At 51.5% G+C, this 17,386-nt stretch overlaps 1 protein-coding gene across 1 annotated transcript; it reads right to left on the bottom strand.

Moving 5' to 3' along the window:
• Positions 1-776: 776 nt before the first annotated feature.
• RAB11B (RAB11B, member RAS oncogene family) lies at positions 777-13,889 on the bottom strand. The gene is made up of 5 exons (XM_048927673.1): positions 13,756-13,889; positions 9,907-10,102; positions 8,671-8,864; positions 7,062-7,142; positions 777-2,565 (listed from the first exon to the last, which is right to left on the bottom strand). Exons 1-5 carry the CDS (start codon positions 13,793-13,795, stop codon positions 2,420-2,422), a joined length of 657 nt encoding a protein of 218 aa, XP_048783630.1. The 5' UTR covers positions 13,796-13,889; the 3' UTR covers positions 777-2,419.
• Positions 13,890-17,386: the final 3,497 nt, after the last annotated feature.

Genomic DNA, 17,386 nt, shown 5'->3' with positions numbered 1-17,386 from the left:
ACTCAACTCTTGGAAAGGGGAGATGACAGCAGGACAAGGGGAAATGGTTTGAATGGAGGGAGGGCAGATGGAGGTTGGATGTCAGGGGAAGTTCTGTGCTGTGAGAGTGGTGAGGTGCTGAACAGCTGCCCAGAGGGGCTGTGATGCCTCGTCCATCCCTGGAGGTGTTCAAGGCCGGGTTGGATGGGGCCCTGGGCAGCCTGGGCTGCTGTGAAATGCAGGGGTTGGTGGCCCTGCCTGTGGCGGGGGTTGGAGATTCACGACCCTTGGGGTCCCTTCCAATTCTGGCCATTCTGTGAAATGTGGGGAAGGAAAGGGGAGGAGATCCTTCAGCGCACAACTCAGCACCGGTGCCCATGGCTGAGCTCTGCTGTGCTGCTGCCATCCTCACCTATGGAACACGTTTCCCTTTCTCAGGCTGCCGTCCATCAGCAGTTCAGATCAGCTGAGTTCTGCTCTCATCCAGCAGAACAGAGCTGGAGCCGTTCCTCCCTGTCTGCCCACACAAAGCTGTTTGAAGCCTGGCTGCAGAGCCGGCCCGCTGCACACCTGGGAACACTGCAGCTTTCTGCAGTGCCCAAAGAGGGACTCCTTCCTATCAGCATTCGATGGCACTGGGCTGCAAGCAAGCACCCCTTCACCTCCAACACGTCCCCAAACAAAGCTGAGAATTGCCAGGTGCTGCCTTCAGTTGAAACTACAGCTCCCCAGGTTTTGCACACATTCCAGGATTAAAGGCCTCCCTCTGGAAGTCTGAACAAAGTGAAAGCCACCAGTTAACCGCCCTTGATTTTATTACATAACCAGACAGAACAGTTGAGACTGGAATGTCAGATTTCCCCTTCAAGTACAATTTACAGTTTCATATTTGCTTTGTATCAGGGAATATTTCAACTCACTAACATGCAGGTAGGTTCATTAAGTGAGGCACAGTCTCGGAATTCGGAAGTATACAGAGCAAAAATTCACTGCAAATTGCTTCACTCGTCTTCAGAGAGCAGCAGATCAGCACCTCCTCCTTCACACAGCTTCACCTGGAGCTGCCTCACCGTAACATTCAGTGCTTACTGGAGGATGCAAGAGCAAGAGAGCCAGTGAGTGATGGACAGCCATCATCAGGGTTTTCACAAGCTAGCGAAAGAGCGATACATGGAGCTGTGGTAACATTCCTCCCACTCAGCAAGAACCAAATCTGATGGTAGTTAGCCCTGCTGATGGCAGATCTGTTCCACCCAGTGAAGTACAATCATTTGAGAATTACGGTCTGCCGTTGGGTCAAACAGAAGAAGAGGGAAGCAGCAGGTTAGCAGTTGTGTGAAACTCGGTGTTACGCCTTTTAGCAAAGGTCAGGGTTGTGCACAAGGTCAGCAGTGAAAGAAAAGTTTGAGATGCAATGGTTCTGCAGGAGTTTTACAAAATGTATAAAGTGTGTTTCTCTAACAACAACCAAAACCCTTACAAGTGCAGGTATATACATGACATGAAAATATTGCTTCACTCACTCAAAACAGGGGAGGGGAATTCTAGAGAAAAAGCAGCATGCAAAATAAATCCTGGATCTAGGGGAGGTCCTGCTTTCAGACACTGATCTACAGTACAAAATCAGCCTACAGGTCGCAAAAGTTGGTGGTTGTTTGAAAGGAAGATGCTGGCACTTACTGTACAATAATGTTAACTGATTAACATAAGCCATGAATAAATATTAAGCCACTCCACCAAGCCTGCAGCAGCAGCACAGGCATCGGTGGTGGCAGAAGAAGCGATGCAGACATACTTCATTGTTCCCAAATAAAACAAGAAGAGAGAAAGATTTCCCAGGCAGGAAACAGTAAACTACACAGCCAGACTAACTGTACTAGTGGTAATTACATCAGAAGTCAGGTTATTTTCAACAGCTTTCTTAGGTGTGTGCAACCACTAAAAACCTCACTGTGAAACTTCATTGGGACAGAAAACAGAGCGTTGGGTAGGACAGCTTTTCCTTTCCATTTCTCCCCTGCATTTACAGAAACAGGAGAGAAAATCTGACTATGGCAGGAAGAAGCCTTGTAACCTAAATGCAGTCATTTCCTCAGCTATTACAGTCGAGCCCCCATGGTTTCTCTCCCAGAACAAAACTCAAAACCATCTGAGGAGAGCGTTTCATGGGATGATATCCAGCAGCAGATGTTCCAACACAAACACGTCTATCAGATCAGTGCCAACATTTCAAGCCCAAAACTCATCACATTCAAGGGGATCTTAGAGGCAGGGGAATGTTAGCCCTACAATTTAAGCTCTAAGATGAAAGGAGAAGACTGGGATGGGGTGAAGGAAGGAGGGGAGGGGAGTCACTGAATCACAGGAGATAAAGAAGTGCACACAAGTTTCTAAATGAAGCACAGACGAAGTGAGGGGCATCAGAGTCGTCTGCAGGAGGTCACAGGTTCTGACAGCACTGCAGTTTGTTGGATTTCTGTCCGTCGGTGGTTGGTGGGACGCTGATGTCGACGACGTTGTTGCCAGGAGACTCATCGTGTGCAGACCGGTCTGCAATCTGCTTCTGAGAAACAATGCGGTAGATTTCTGAAAGGAGAACAGCCCTGTTACAACTCTGGAAGGCATTCCCTGCAGCAGGGCATGCCCTCGTCTCACAGCCAGCTGCCACACGATGGCTGCACCACGAGTGGGAAGGTTGTAGCTGAGAAAGGGAGCCCAGGTGCAGTGTCACACCTGGTTGGCTCTCCAGCTCTGTGCAGACACTCAGCTCTGTCTGGAAGGCCTAAAGATGAGATTCCTTACTGTCTCCCTGCTTCCTGTCACATTCTTTTCAGCGACTCCATGAACAAAGGTGGCATTAAAATCTTTTTCAAACGAGAAAGAAAGAATGAAGGCAGGCTGAGGGAGCTGGGCTTGTTCAGCATGGAGAAAAGAAGGCTGGGGGTGACCTCAGTGCAGCCTGCAGTGCCTGAAGGGAGCCTGCAAACAGGAGGGGAATCAACTCTGTGCAAGGGGAGATGACAGCAGGACAAGGGGAAATGGTTTGAATGGAGGGAGGGCAGATGGAGGTTGGATGTCAGGGGAAGTTCTGTGCTGTGAGAGTGGTGAGGTGCTGAACAGCTGCCCAGAGAGGCTGTGATGCCCCGTCCATCCCTGGAGGTGTTCAAGGCCGGGTTGGATGGGGCCCTGGGCAGCCTGGGCTGCTGTGAAATGGGGAGGTTGGTGGCCCTGCAGGGGGTTGGAGATTCACGGCCCTTGGGGTCCCTTCCAACCCTGGCCATTGTGTGAAAGGAGCAGGAATGGTCATTTCTAAAACAGAGGGGCAACATTATCTAAAACATTACTGAAAAAGGATGCTTGCAAATCACCATCACACTGCAGCAATGGCAGCATCCATTTCACCCTTCAGCTTCTGACAAGCTGTCCCCACAGATTACAGAAACACTTGCTCCTCTCCGTTACAGTGGAGAAGAGCTTCCACGCAGCCCCACATTGATCTGCAAATGCTATTCTTGAGGGAATTCATGCCTGAAAGCACACAGATTCACAGAACCCCAACTGTTGAAGACAGACTTCCAGGTTAAAAGCTTTCAGAAGGAAACCATTTCACCTGCAGCATCAGTAGAAATAAGTGGAAATATTTCTATTTCACTGACTGTCAGACCTCATTCCAACTTCCCTCCATTGTGAGACAGGAAAAGGGCAAGCACCTCCCTGGAAGCCTGCAGTAAATATTATGGTCACATTCAAACAGTCACAGCCTCAGGACAAACAGCCAAAGCCTTTAACAAGGATTTAAAACGAAGGAGAATTTTAGGATTTGGGCTCTTTGTTTTGTTTTTTTTTTGTTGTTTTGTGTTCTGTTGAGGTTGATTTCTTCCAAAGGAAGCTGCACCTATTCACCCCATTTAAAATAGAAGCTTGAACCCAAGGCTGAGCTCCCTGCCACTGCCTGTCTTCAGTCCTTTTTTGCTCACAGGGAAAAAGAGAGGCAGTGCAGACACTGACATCCCCCCTCCCTGCTCTCAGCAGTGTATTTTAACACGAGCTGTTCAGAGTTATCCTCAAACCCTCTTTTTTTCAAGGCAGCATCCACCTGGGTTTTCTCCCAGTCTTTAATGATCTCTCAAACTGATGGCCAGCAAGGAAGCTCCTTTCCCTCTTCCAGTTTCCCCATGGTTTCTCCCAGCCCACTGCTCTGCACAGGTTTATTTCACTCTCCTAAAAGGCTGGGAAGAGCCCTTTCAGCACTGCTTATTCTCACTGGCCACATCCCTGCCATTCCTGCACTGGCCAATCTCAGCCCTCCTGGGAGCCCAGGATGCTGTCCTAAGCAGTGATTGAGTTCAGTTTGCCCAGGCCTGACCTCAGCTGAAGTTCTGGCTCCATGTGTCACACCAGGCAGTACTGAACTCTCCTACAAAAACCCCTGGCCGTTTTCTCTACACACAGTCAGGCTCAGGACAGCACTACAGGGGAAGACAGGATGGCTGGGGATGGCAGAGCCGTGCTCAGGGCACCGAATCATGGATTCCATCTCAGAGCACCACACGAGTCACCTCAGATCCAGCCAGGTGTCACAGATAAGCAGCACCTGCTCTCAAGGCCACCCTGCACAAGAGCTCAGGCCACAGCTGCTCTTCTCTATAGCCTTGTCTCAGCAGCAGCATTCTCCAGTTACTTCACCAGCAGCTCAACCCAAGTCTTGCCGGGGAGCAGAGCGTAACCCACTCTTCATCCATCAGGTTTCTGTGCTCATAGAAGCAGCTTGACTTCCCTTTTTTTCCTCCTGCCCACCTCTTCTCGGTCATCTGTAACTGCAGCACATTCCTGGGACCAGAGCTGGCCAGACCCAACATCACAGCTTCTGCCTGCTTGCTTCCACACCTCTGCAAAACAAACCTGAAAGAGCCTCCAAGAATTCACCAGGTTAAAGCTCAGCCACTTCCCTGGTAATAGGCTCTCATCCACGTACAACCAAGGAACAGCAACACAAAGCCAATTCTCTGGTCAGCATCCAACAAGCAGCACACATCAGACACTTCCTGACAACTAAGCAGTACCAGAACAAAGGCTCATTCTCATTTAAGCGAAATCAGCATCTTGTCACCAAAAGAAAAAGCCAAAAAATGCTCAGGAAATGCTCTTCTTAGACACGGTGGGATGTGCACGTCAGGCACAACTCCACCAAACAGTGCATAAGGGTGAGAACACAGAAATAGTCTGTCCTCCCAGAATTCAGCTACGGTAAGCAGAAGTCAGGATCTGGATCCTGCCCAGCACCCACATCGTGGTCCCAAGAGCTGCTGAAGGGACACAAACTGCAGCAAGTTTTGCACTCTGCAGGATAAGATTCAGACTGCAGTGGGCAGCCAGAGGCAGAACAGTAACTCAGGATGTGTTCAACAGATCTCTTCCCACTTATGTCACACTGAAATTTAAGGGTTCTTTGCTAATTATCAATTACTTCCATTTCTGCTTGTAGTGGAAGTGGAAGACCATGAAACATCACAGGTAACCTCATCGTGTCAAGCAGCATTTTGAGACAGGACCAACAGAACGTGTGGCTACATGGCAACTCCTTCTCTGTTACAGAAGGGTGGTGTGATATCTATCAGCTCAGAAAGCCTCATTATGATGGACAGAATTTAGAGCAGAGCCTCTGAAGGCAGAGATGCCCAGGTCTATCAGGGTTTAGCTCCAGTTAGGTCTCGCAGACCCTTGCTGGCTCCCTTGTGAGCATGTGGGTGTGCCAACACTGTGCCTCCCAGCACTCTGCTTCCAACAATTAGCTCAGACACAGAGCTGCCCAAACGCAGAGAGTCACCTCAGACTGGGGCCAGAATAATACATCCTATGGAACACAGAGTGCTCAAGCATGTAGCTATGCCTCATACTAACACCTACTAAAGTTACAGCAACATTAGGCCAAACCCTGCAGAAGCTACACACCTCAACAGATGTAAATAGAGATAAGCAATGTTTATCTGAAGCATCTCCTGCTTTGTGGGCTTCCCACTTTCACCACCTGCAGCCTATATATCTCTCAATATGCATCCTCAACCCTTCCTCTTTTTCTTAACCTTTAACCATAAAACTCAGGCTTATGAGCCCACATCACTCTCAAGGAAAGAGAAAGCTCCCATGTGCTGTATTTACACAGAGCTGAACTGCACACTCCCAGAGGTCCAACAAGCACTTGCCTCAAGTTTGCCAAATACCAGCTGCAAACCACTGTGAGCCAATCAGCAGAGCTGCTTTCACCACATTTTTTCACCATGCTCTTCATTTTTGGCTCAGCACAATAAGGAGGACTTGCTGCTGTATCCTGAAATAATAACAGCTTTACTGGTGACTCCTGACCCTCACGCACTCCTTTATTCCAGGAGCAAGGGCTCCATGCCTTCACATGGGAAATCCCAGCCCCAGACTGAAAGAGACCAAACCCAAGAAGAATACAACAATCTGGAGCCCTTCTGATACGACGTGCAGTGAAGCTACTGCATAAAGCCACACAGCATTCCCACACACACACAGCAAGTCCTCAAGCTGCAATGAGACACCACGAGCTCAGCAGCTTCATTTTGGTGTCTGCCCACTATCACATTGCCACACAGTTCCTGGGGATCTTAAGAGACATTCCCAGAAGGCAAAAAAAGCAGATACACCATTGGTGCACAGTTGCATTCAACCTGTGCCATCAGCTGAGTGTAAGAGTTCAGTATTCTGGACAGTGTTCCCTACCTGCCAGCTTCAGAGTTAAGAGCACGCTGCAACATTTCTCTTCCTACCAAGGCTGTGGCTTTAGCACCAGGTTTTGTGCTGCCAAAGAACTACTTGTGTTCTTACAACAGCTCAACTGCAATGGCTTCGCTTTTTGGAATATTAGGAGCCTAGAACAAATCCAAACTGGGGAGAAAGGCACGTGGGGTTGGGGTAAAACACAGAGGTAAGGTGAGGCAGGCTGCAAACAAGTAATCATTCCCAACATCACTCCCAAAACAGCTTCAATAACTGCAGACTGTGCCCATGTAGAAGTTCCACTGCCGTGGTGGGTCTGCAGAACCCATAACAGACCTCACCTGTAAGGATGTTCTTGAAGGCTTCTTCTACATTTGTTGAATCCAGAGCAGAAGTTTCAATAAAAGACAGGTTATTTTTTTCTGCAATAAATAACAAGTGGTTCAGTTAGGAACTTTAACAGCACTTTTTGGTTTTTAAGGGCAATCAGTCCAGGCTGTTGGCTATTTTTCCCCCCCATTTACTGGAACAACTTGGTGCACCACTGACACAGCCACAGCAGCAGCACCTCTGACCACTGCTGCTCTGTAGCTTTAGGATATTTACCCCTCTGCAGTTCTTATTTACTCAAGCCATACATTCCCCCAGCCTGGCACAGTGTTACCCTCACCTGGCCACAGATTGCTCCTAGAAGCAACTTCAGCCAGAGCAGAGGATAACATGTGTTGACTGCAAGAGGACTTAAATGCTCCTCTGCATTTCATAACACGTGAACAGATCTAACGATTCCCTAAAAGGCCTCACCTCCAAATTACAATAAACCTTTTGGCAGCAGAGTAATTTTTCTTGACTCTGAGAGCACAAAAGATGCTTCTACATACTGTTAATAGTAGTAATTAACAACCAGACATCCAAGGTGGAGGTGTACAGTACAGCTGCCATACAGACACACCGCAGTCACAGAGCTTGACCTGTGACACCTGCACCACCCCCAGGTGTTTAAGGCAACAAGTGTTGAGCCAAAGGATCGAAGTAATCCTGTAACCAGGGCACCCACTGATTTCTTTGATTCTCTTATGCAGATTTTGCCTCTCATTCAATTGAAAAATGTAAAAGCAGCTTCACTGTCCACAGGGAACTTGCTTAATAGCAAGAAATGCATTTAAGCAAGCCTAGTAATATTCCTAGAAGGATTCTAAAGGCTATATACTTAAATTCCAGCCCCAAGCTTGACATGCACAGATTGAACATCTGTTGGCCTATTCAGGCACAAGAATATTTGATCAGTCTTCTGCAAGATAAGGAAGAGAGAGAGGTAACACAGTGGCAGCAGCTCACATAACCAGCTAGGCTGCTCCCAGAACAACTGATAACCTCCAAGTCTGATGATCACTGCATTTAAATGGCACTAGATGACACTACTATCCACGTTAGTGCTCTGGAGCAGAAACTGCACCATCTAAGAGAAGGTTCAGGATTCATTTGCAGCTCTCCATAGAGCCAGGCCTCTAGGAATGAAGGAGAGACTTGGATTTTGTGTTGTGATATTTGATGTCTATTGACAGATACTTGGTCTGCTGGTTGGTGACCCTGCACACAGCAGGGGGTTGAAACTGGCTGATCATCGTGCTCCTTTCCAACCCAGGCCGTGCTATGATTCTATGATCTATACATGGTATTTTCTCCTCTACTTGCCTGCTGTTTTTTAGCCTTCCTAGAGGAAGTGTTTATGCTTTGGATATCAGGCAGCTCAAGGACGGTGTTTTACAAACACGAGATTTAACAAGAAACCACATCCACCATTTAACAAGCCAGCTGCAGAATCTTCAACACCCTTTTCTTTCGCCAAAATCAGCATAAGGCAAAAGTCAAACACTGGACAACACAGCGATTCCAGCCTGCACCAGCACACTGAACTTGAGCAAGCACCTGGAGATGCTGCACACCAACCTGCGAAAGCGCGGGCCTCGTCGGTGGGCACAGCCCTGAGGTGGCGGAGGTCGCTTTTGTTGCCCACCAGCATGATGACAATGTTGTTGTCTGCGTGGTCCCTCAGCTCCTTCAGCCAGCGCTCCACGTTCTCATAGGTGAGGTGCTTGGCAATGTCATAGACCAGGAGGGCCCCGACGGCGCCGCGGTAATACCTGGGAGCACAGACACCTTCAGAGAGCTCCAACAGACCCACGCCTGCTTCTCCCGTTCAGAAAGCTGTGCTGATGCAAGTGCTGCAGTTCTGTATGCTGCTTTTTTTCCCTTTCTCTTTTAATAACCATCCCCTCAAAACGAGTTCCAAACGTTTCGTTGGGTTTTTGCGACGTTTTGACTCGCCTTCCAACGAGGAAAAGTAACCCTTGGTGAAACGGCAGCATTTGTTGCTGAGCTTCCTGTCTCTCCAAACAGAACTGGAGACCCTGGGCTCTGCTCACACAATCTGCCCTTCAGCACATTTCAGCACAAGCCGAGGGCTCAGCACAACACAGCAAACACCACTCATCACCCTGTGACACCCACCATCCCACACAACACAACTGGGCCCCTCTGCTCCCCCAGCACCTGTTTGCTGTGCCACCAAACTACTGGCAGCTGCTTCTGCATTACTCTGCTCTCCATTCTCTTGCTTCCTTTGGGCTGTGCTTTTCTGTTTCTCTCCCATTTTGACCTAACCTCTACAGTTCCCCTCACTGTAAGGCTCATATACACGGCTTCATCTGTGCTTTATTCAGCAACAAGCTTGGACTTCAGAAAGCAACATATTCCTAACACTGAAATTTCAACCCCGCAATAATCAGGCCTGCCACTGGCTGTTTGGATTTCTCCCCTCTAAAAGAGGCTTTGGTCTGCTGCTTACACCAAGATGTTACATCTTCAGATGCTGCCTGCACTACAAAGGTGATCTAAAAGCTTTTCAACACCACTGTTCACAATACAGCCTGCAGTCAGCACTGCCTTCCTATTTACTGGATGTTCAGCATGCATTCTTGGACCTCATTTTGACAGCTGTGACATTCACACCCACTGAATCTAAACGTTATTTTCATTGTACTGATCAAGCAACACGATATTTGTTACTGCTTACTTGGCTCCACAGCAGGACATGCTGTGAGGATTCTGTCCCACCCAAACACTTCATTCGGTCTCTACCTGTAAATGCAGCTGCTGTTGTCCCAAAGAAAGGCAGGTACTCACGCTGAAGTAATGGCACGGTATCTCTCCTGTCCTGCAGTATCCCAGATCTGTGCTTTTATCGTCTTCCCATCCACCTGGATGCTCCTGGTAGCAAACTCCACCCCAATGGTGCTCTTGCTCTCCAGGTTGAACTCATTGCGTGTGAAGCGTGACAGCAGGTTACTCTTCCCGACCCCGGAGTCTCCAATCAACACAACTGAAAGACAGGACATCATTTTCCAAATTAACTCCACACCAGCACTGTGCTCCCTGGCTGCTTCAGGCAGGACCCGCAGCAAGGAGGGAGATGAGATGCCCAACTTTTGTGCCATTTATTTCAGCTATTTCATCCACCAACACGCTCCCCACGGGAAGACAGCTGATACTACAAACAGAGCAGGACTTCACCCAACAGAGCGAGTTCCAGCGGATTAGATGAGAAGTAAGAGACTGAAACTCTCTGCCTCCGCACAAGGTGTTGCCATGCTAACAGGAAAACATCAGTGCTGAGAGATTTCTAGACCCTCCCGATCTGTCCACAGCAGATTAGAGAACACCCCTCCCTGCACGCTTTCTGGATTAGCTCACCAGCATTCTCCCATGGCCACGAACTGGGCCGGTCCCTCTGTTATTTCAGCTTTGCTTTATTTCGTGTTCAGGCCATTGTTTCAGGCTCCAGCTTTGGCAGCTCCCACCCCACTTCTCCCCAGCAGGGACAGCTGAAGCCAGCTCCACGCAGCGCTCTGCCTGTAAGCACTCGGCCCAAACCTTCCAAGGAACACACAGCTCAAGAAAGCACGGCTGCCTCTCCAGGTTGGACTCATTTCTGTCCTCTGCCACGTGAAGATGACCAGTTTCATGCATGAACTCTGCAAAAAGACCTTGGGTCATTAACTCCATCGGCCGCAGGAAGAAAATTCAGGCGGCCCTGCCCCACTTTGCTAATGACTCACTGCAGTCTGGGTACCTTCAGATGCCTTCAGCGGCTGCTCCACGCTCTGGCAGGGCTGGGGAGAGCATTTCTGACATGTTACTGAATGCAGGAGTAATGAAGGCAGGCAACCCGACCCAAACTCAGCACCAAGTTCGTGCTCGCGCTGCCTTACAACCTGCTGCTCTCAGTCAACCATCAACCAAAGATTTCCTCTTTTAGCAGAGAGACCCAAAGACTGGAGACCCACATACCCCTATTTTCTATGGGAACAGAGCAAGAAGGAGCCTTAAAGCTTCTGGACCAAAGCAATCAGATCTCGTGGAATCTCCTCAGCTTGGGAACGGGTTACTAAACAACACTGCCTGTTCAAAGAGTTAAAAAGAAAGCCCTAAACCAAATGCAAGAGCCCAAATCCTTACTACATCCATCAGAACACATGAGATCACCCCCCTTTACCAACCTTTGGCCCCACTGACAAGAGCAAGAAATGCTGCTTTGGGCTTGGAAATGATCCGAACCAACAGGTCAGCATCAGGTGGAGCAGTGCAGAACGAGGCACCCAGCCCTCAGCCCAGCTTCCAGCACAGCTGCAGGGCTGCTCCTTCTGCCTGCCCTCCTCCCAGCTCTGCCCCGGGCCCCTGGGTGCTCAGCACTCAGCATCACCAACTGCAAAGCACTGCAGGTCTGGTAGCACACAATCAGGTTTATGGCGGAATTTTAAACAGAGCAGTTAATTATCTGTCAAAAGGAGTCTATTCCTTCACACAATGAGGAGGATTAAGCCTCTTCCCAGCGCAGCTCATCATAAATATTCAGCACATAAGGTTGCCAGATATTGATGAATAACATGACCAACATTTGTTTCCAATAACCAAAGGCCCCGTTGGGCTTCAGCTCTGATCGGCGCGCTCTACTTTTCCACAAACATAAAAGAAAGCTTTCATTTTTGCCCCCTATGGACGCTTCTTCCCTTCCTTTTCACCCCCACAAGGCAGGAGTACATCTGCACAATCTCAGATGTCATTTGTAAAACAAACACCGATCACAGCTGATCTTCTCAGGAGGAAAACCAACACGGAGATCACACCTCAGCAGGCGCACAGCTTCTGATACTTCAACCAATATTAAAAGGCCGTACATCCAATTCCACCAATTCAATCCCACCAAACACGTTCAATCCCATCCAAACCACCCAAAACCCATCACAAGAGGTCCCAGCTGCAGAGCTGGCTGGGAGCAGAGCTGTGAACCCCCGCTTCTGCTGGGTTACATCACTGCAGTGCCTCCACAATGAGACCCTCACAGCCACACACAGCACCCAGCTTGTTCTCCCAGGGCAGCGTTAACAAACAACATTTTGTTCTGATCAATAAAACGAGCAGCTCAGACCGCAGGGATCAGTGCAGGAAAAAGGGAAACAGCACACAGAGAGGGACCGGCTCAGCACAGCAGCTCTGACGGCAGCCACGCTCACATCCCCAAAGCTGGAATTAGCTGGGACCTTCTGCATGCTCGAGCCATCAAGCCAATAACACACAGCCTTCCCACAGCCCTGCTGGAACAGCCGCTCCTGGAGCACGACTGCCAACACGGATTGGTGTTCAGTGGTGTTCTCTTGCATGAGGAAACATTAAAAAAGCCGGAGCCAGCTGCGTGTGGAAATAGGTTTCCTTTGGAAATGGGGGGCTGGAGAAATGACTTTCATTTCTGGGTAACCTCGGGCATAAGAAAATGAAATCAATCCTTCCTGCTGTCATCCATGGCCGTTCCCACCTCTGCGCTCAACTGAGAAGAGTTCAAACCTGAGCATCAAATCCCAGCAGCAGAGCAGAGGCTCAGCCAGAACGCGCCGAGTGCGCTGATGTTTTCATTACATCAATTTCCACTTGATATTTAATTCCATCACTGGAAAGGCAAGGAGGGGGAGAACGGGGAGCTGATCCTCTTTGTTTTCTTATGAGAGTGGAGATTTCATCCCACTCAATCTTGTTTATACCCATCCTTTCTTATCCAATCCCAAACAGCCCAGAAGGAAGGAAGGACGGAAAGCCAACAGATAGGGAAGAAGGGCTTTGCCTGTTCGGCTGTGTGTTTTTCCTTCTGGAGTGGGGCTGATTTTGCTCCTTTGTGTTGTTGGTTTTTGTTTTTTTAATGAAAAACAAAACCAAACCAATAAATGCTAACAGAGCTGCCCACAAAGCAGATGAGGACAAACCCGTCCCCCATTTCTGCATGACATGAAGTGCCACAAAGCAGTGTGTGTGTGTGTGTGTGTGTGTGTATGTGCGTGCGTGCCACCGCTCAGCCCCAACAGCTCCGGGTTGTTTCACTCCAGATGAAATTAAAATCCTGCCTTCAAAGCAAGGTGAGTGTTTTTAAAGCAGAGCAGCACTTTGCCTACCTAATCAACAGGGAGAAACGCAGCGGGGAGGCTTTCAAAGAGCCCAACCCTGGGACCAGGCGGTGCGACGGCCTCAGCACGAAGCCAGCCCGGCTCCACACAGCTGATATTTCCGAGCTTACAGCCCTGCTGGAAGGCGCAGACACAGAAAGCAGGGCGGTGCTCCGCTTCTGCCTCCAAGCTCAGCGACCAGCAGGCGAGCACATCCATAAAGCACACAGCAACGACAGCAACGACAGCAACGACAGCCACAAGAGCAAAGCCAGAACAGCCACAGCAGCCATAGAAGCCATAGCAGCCACAGCAGCCACAGCAGCCCTCCACCCCCCCGGCAGCCCCGTGTCCGGCAGCCCCGTCCCACCCCATCAGGGCCCACGGAACCCCGCAGGGCGCGGCCGGGCTGGGAGTGCCGCCCCCTCACAGCGGAGGGCCCGGGCCGCGGGGCTGCGCACGGGAAGGGCCGGACCGAACCGAACCGGGCCCACGGGAGCCGCGGAGCCGCTGAGAGGCGCGGGGCGGCCCGGCCGGGCGGTACCTTTGAAGAGGTAATCGTACTCGTCGTCGCGGGTGCCCATGGCGATGGCGGCGCCGACCCTCTGGCTGCCAAGCACCGAGCGCGGCCCAACCGGGGGGGAAGGGGAAGGTCCGCTCCCGTCACAGCCAATCGGCGTGCGCCAGAGCCCGCAGGAGGCGGGCGTCGAACCGGCCCCGTCAGCGCTACCCAATAGGTGGCGGGTTCGCTTCTGAGTGGCGGGTGACGCTGTCCAATGGAGAGAGGGCGGCTGGGGCGCAGGGGTGCGGGTGCCGGGACTCTGAGGGGAGAGGCGGGGCGGGGCGGGGGGCGGAGGCGGGGCTTATAGTATGGGCGGTGCTTATTCTGTGGGCGGGGTTTATCGTGTGGGCGGGCCCTGGTGGGCGGGGCAGTGCTGAGCCCCGTTGAGCCCCGCGCTCCGAGCTGCGGGCGCGGCGTGTTCAGCCCGGTGCGGCGGCTCTGTGGGCGCTCAGCCGCAGCCGCAGCCTGGCCCGCCGCCGTGTCGTGCTGCCCCCCGCCGTCCCGCTGCTCGGGCAGCCCTCCCGCCTCACTTTACAATCACAGAATCACCGAGGTTGGAAAAGATCTCCACGGTCATCCAATCATCCACTTACTACCGGCATTTCCCGCTGCACCACGTCCCTCAGTACATCTACACGTTCCTCGAACACCTCCAGGGACGGTGACCCCACACTCCCCGGGCAGCCCGTTCCAGCACCTGACCGTTCTCAGACCTTCCATTCTCCTACGGCCGCCCCATGGCTGCTCAGAGCCACCTACTGCTGCACTCCCCTTTGCTCTCCCTTCCAGGCTCATCCTACACTCACAGCACCGTGCAGTGTGCCCTCCTGCTCTGTCACCTTCCTATGCCAAAAGCAAAGCCCCGCCTGGAACACAGAGCATTCTAGGAAGGCATTTCCCCTTTTCTCTTGGCTCCAGCCCATGTCCTGATGGACGTTCCACTCTCAGGGAACGCTGCAGCTGTGCTGCTCTGGGGGTTTCCCAATGACAGAGCAGCAGCCACCAATGCTGTGAGCACAGCCAGGCTCAAACTGCTGCTTGGAGAACCCCCACCGCCTCACTGCAGGAGTGCAGGCGCGCAGTGTGTGCCCCCAGCACCCATCCATGCACCAGCACTGCGCCCGCTGCTGCCACGCTTCTGATCTGTGCCTGAGACAAATTCACCCAGGGAAGGTGACGGCTCCGTCCCTTCCTCGCTCTGTGATGTGCCAGAACATTCGCTCTGCTCATTAAACGTTCTGCCCTACTTTCCCTGGAGGAGCCTTCAGTTGGATGAAGGATTAGTGGCTCTCTGGCACCGCGTGGCAGCGAGGATAAGGAAAGCAGGGAGGGAAAAAGCTTTGTGCTCATTGCCATCCCCCTGCGGAGATGCTGAAGGCATCAGCACAACCCAGGCTGTGCAGCTCCTGACCCACCCAAATCATGAACACCACAGGCAGGCAGGGGGAGGCTTCTCACGGGCTGCTCTTCCCTGGTGTAAACGCTAATAAATGTATGGGGACATGGGAACAGGCAGCATCAGGCTAACAGCTCCCATCAGAGGTGGGACCCGGCTCCTGCTGGCTGAAAATTATTCTCTGTATGAAAACTGATCTGAAAATGAGGTGAGATATAGATGCAAACACACACTGCAGCCCCAGTGCTGTGTGTAGGCATCTCTATTGCATAAGAAGCAATGGAAGCAGCTGGGGAAGAAAGAAATGGATTCACAGATGCAGGCTCTAGGAAAGACACTGTCTCCCAACCTCACCAAGGGTCACACAAGAAATTCCTCTCAGACAGATGGAGGTTTCTGTTGAAACAGAGAGTAAATCTTTCTTCTCACCCTTCCTTTGCGGCCTCAGCGCTCACAAACAGCCACGAGGCATTGGCCTTTTAACCCGCACAGAAGGGATCTTTAACAACCAGGATCTGCTGGGATGTGTTGTTGCTTTCTCCCATTGATATTCACATATCCCCACAGGACTGCAGTGAGTTTGGCCCCACTGGGTGATGCCCACAGCACTGCCAGGCCATGGGGCAAACAACGCTGAGCAGAGAACGGCAGCAGCAGGGCTGCCCTGGGGTGGATGGTGCAGAACCTCTCAGGGAGGGGAATGGTCCCACGCTGAGTTCCCTATGGCAAAGTATCTCCCACCCTGGGAAGGTGAAAGGTGGGAGAAGAGAGCAGCTCCTCATTGCTCTGCTGAATAAGACCCTTCAATTCCATCGCTTCGCTGTCAGTCTTATCGGAGCAGCAGAAGGAAAACATCTTAGTTTTGTCCTCTGCAGCAGCTTAATGGGTTCTGAGCTGAATCTGAGGCATGCATGGATTTTAGCAGGAAAAAATAATAAAGCAAGCAAGTTCTTCTCAATTGGGATCAAAATCACTTTCTTTTCTTCACCCACCACCCAAGAAGGGTCACTGTAAGTTTGGAAGAGTGACGGGAGCACCCTGTGTGTGCATCGCTAATGCTGACTGCATCACCACCACCACCCGAACCCCCGGAGCTCCCCAGCTCCCAGCACGGCTCCAGCCTGTCCTCCGCCGCCGTTTCTCCCGCTGTCACTGGAGGGAGCTGCCTGTCCTCCATCCGGAGCTGCGGAGAGCAGCAGTGTGAGCGGTGATGGATGCACAGCGTGCACGAGGGGATGAGCTGAGGGTGCATGAGGAGGGGGCTGAGGGCCCGGGTTTGTCGGGCCGGGGGCTGAGGGGGCTTGGGGGGCTCCTTTAACCCTCCTTCCAAATTGGACTTCAATATTTTCACAGAATCACAGAATGGCTGGGGTTGGAAGGGACCCCAAGGGTCGTGAATCCACCACATGCAGGGCCACCAACCTCCCCATTTCACAGCAGCCCAGGCTGCCCAGGGCCCCATCCAACCCGGCCTTGAACACCTCCAGGGATGGACGGGGCATCACAGCCTCTCTGGGCAGCTGTTCAGCACCTCACCACTCTCACAGCACAGAACTTCCCCTGACATCCAACCTCCATCTGTCCTCCCTCCATTCAAACCATTTCCCCTTGTCCTGCTGTCATCTCCCCTTGCACAGAGTTGATTCCCCTCCTGTTTGCAGGCTCCCTTTAGGCACTGCAGGCTGCACTGAGGTCACCCCCAGCCTTCTTTTCTCCATGCTGAACAAGCCCAGCTCCCTCAGCCTGTCTTCACAGAGAAGCACCTCAAGCCCCGGGTGCAGATTTGGGCTCCACAAAGTCAGAAAGGCATTGAACCATCCAAGAGCAACCCCAGAAGGGCTGCAAAGGTAGGGGAGAATCTGAGGGCCCTGGGTTTGTGGGGCCTGGAGCAGAGGGACCCCAATGGCAGCTACAGCTCCTCATAGGGAGAAACAGTACTGCATCCTGCCAAACCTGGCACAGGCTGCCCAAGGAGGCTGTGGATGCCCCATCCCTGCAGGCATTCAAGGCCAGGCTGGATGTGGCTCTGGGCAGCCTGGGCTGCTGGTTGGTGACCTGCACACAGCAGGGGGTTGGAGCTGGATGAGCATCGTGCTCCTTTTCAACCCAGGCTGTTCTGTGATTCTATGGACACCCCTCCTTAATCTGACCACTTCAGCATCCCGAGCACAACACGGCACGCTGTGCTGCTGCCTTAAGCGAACGGAGCATTAAAAA

Source organism: Lagopus muta, chromosome 26 (genome assembly GCF_023343835.1).
Source record: "Lagopus muta isolate bLagMut1 chromosome 26, bLagMut1 primary, whole genome shotgun sequence".
Classification (NCBI taxonomy): Eukaryota; Metazoa; Chordata; class Aves; order Galliformes; family Phasianidae; genus Lagopus; species Lagopus muta.
This window is presented reverse-complemented; position numbering and strand designations above follow the sequence as displayed.

What these genes read in the sequence shown, in the direction of transcription:
- RAB11B (XM_048927673.1), bottom strand. Translation starts at nt 13,795, where the DNA reads ATGGGCACCCGCGACGACGAGTACGATTACCTCTTCAAAG. An exon ending in GTACGATTACCTCTTCAAAG is followed by an intron (nt 10,103 to 13,755) that starts GTACCGCCCGGC and finishes CCTGTCTTTCAG; the next exon opens with TTGTGTTGATTGGAGACTCC. An exon ending in CTTCAAGAACATCCTTACAG is followed by an intron (nt 2,566 to 7,061) that starts GTGAGGTCTGTT and finishes TTCTCCTTTCAG; the next exon opens with AAATCTACCGCATTGTTTCT.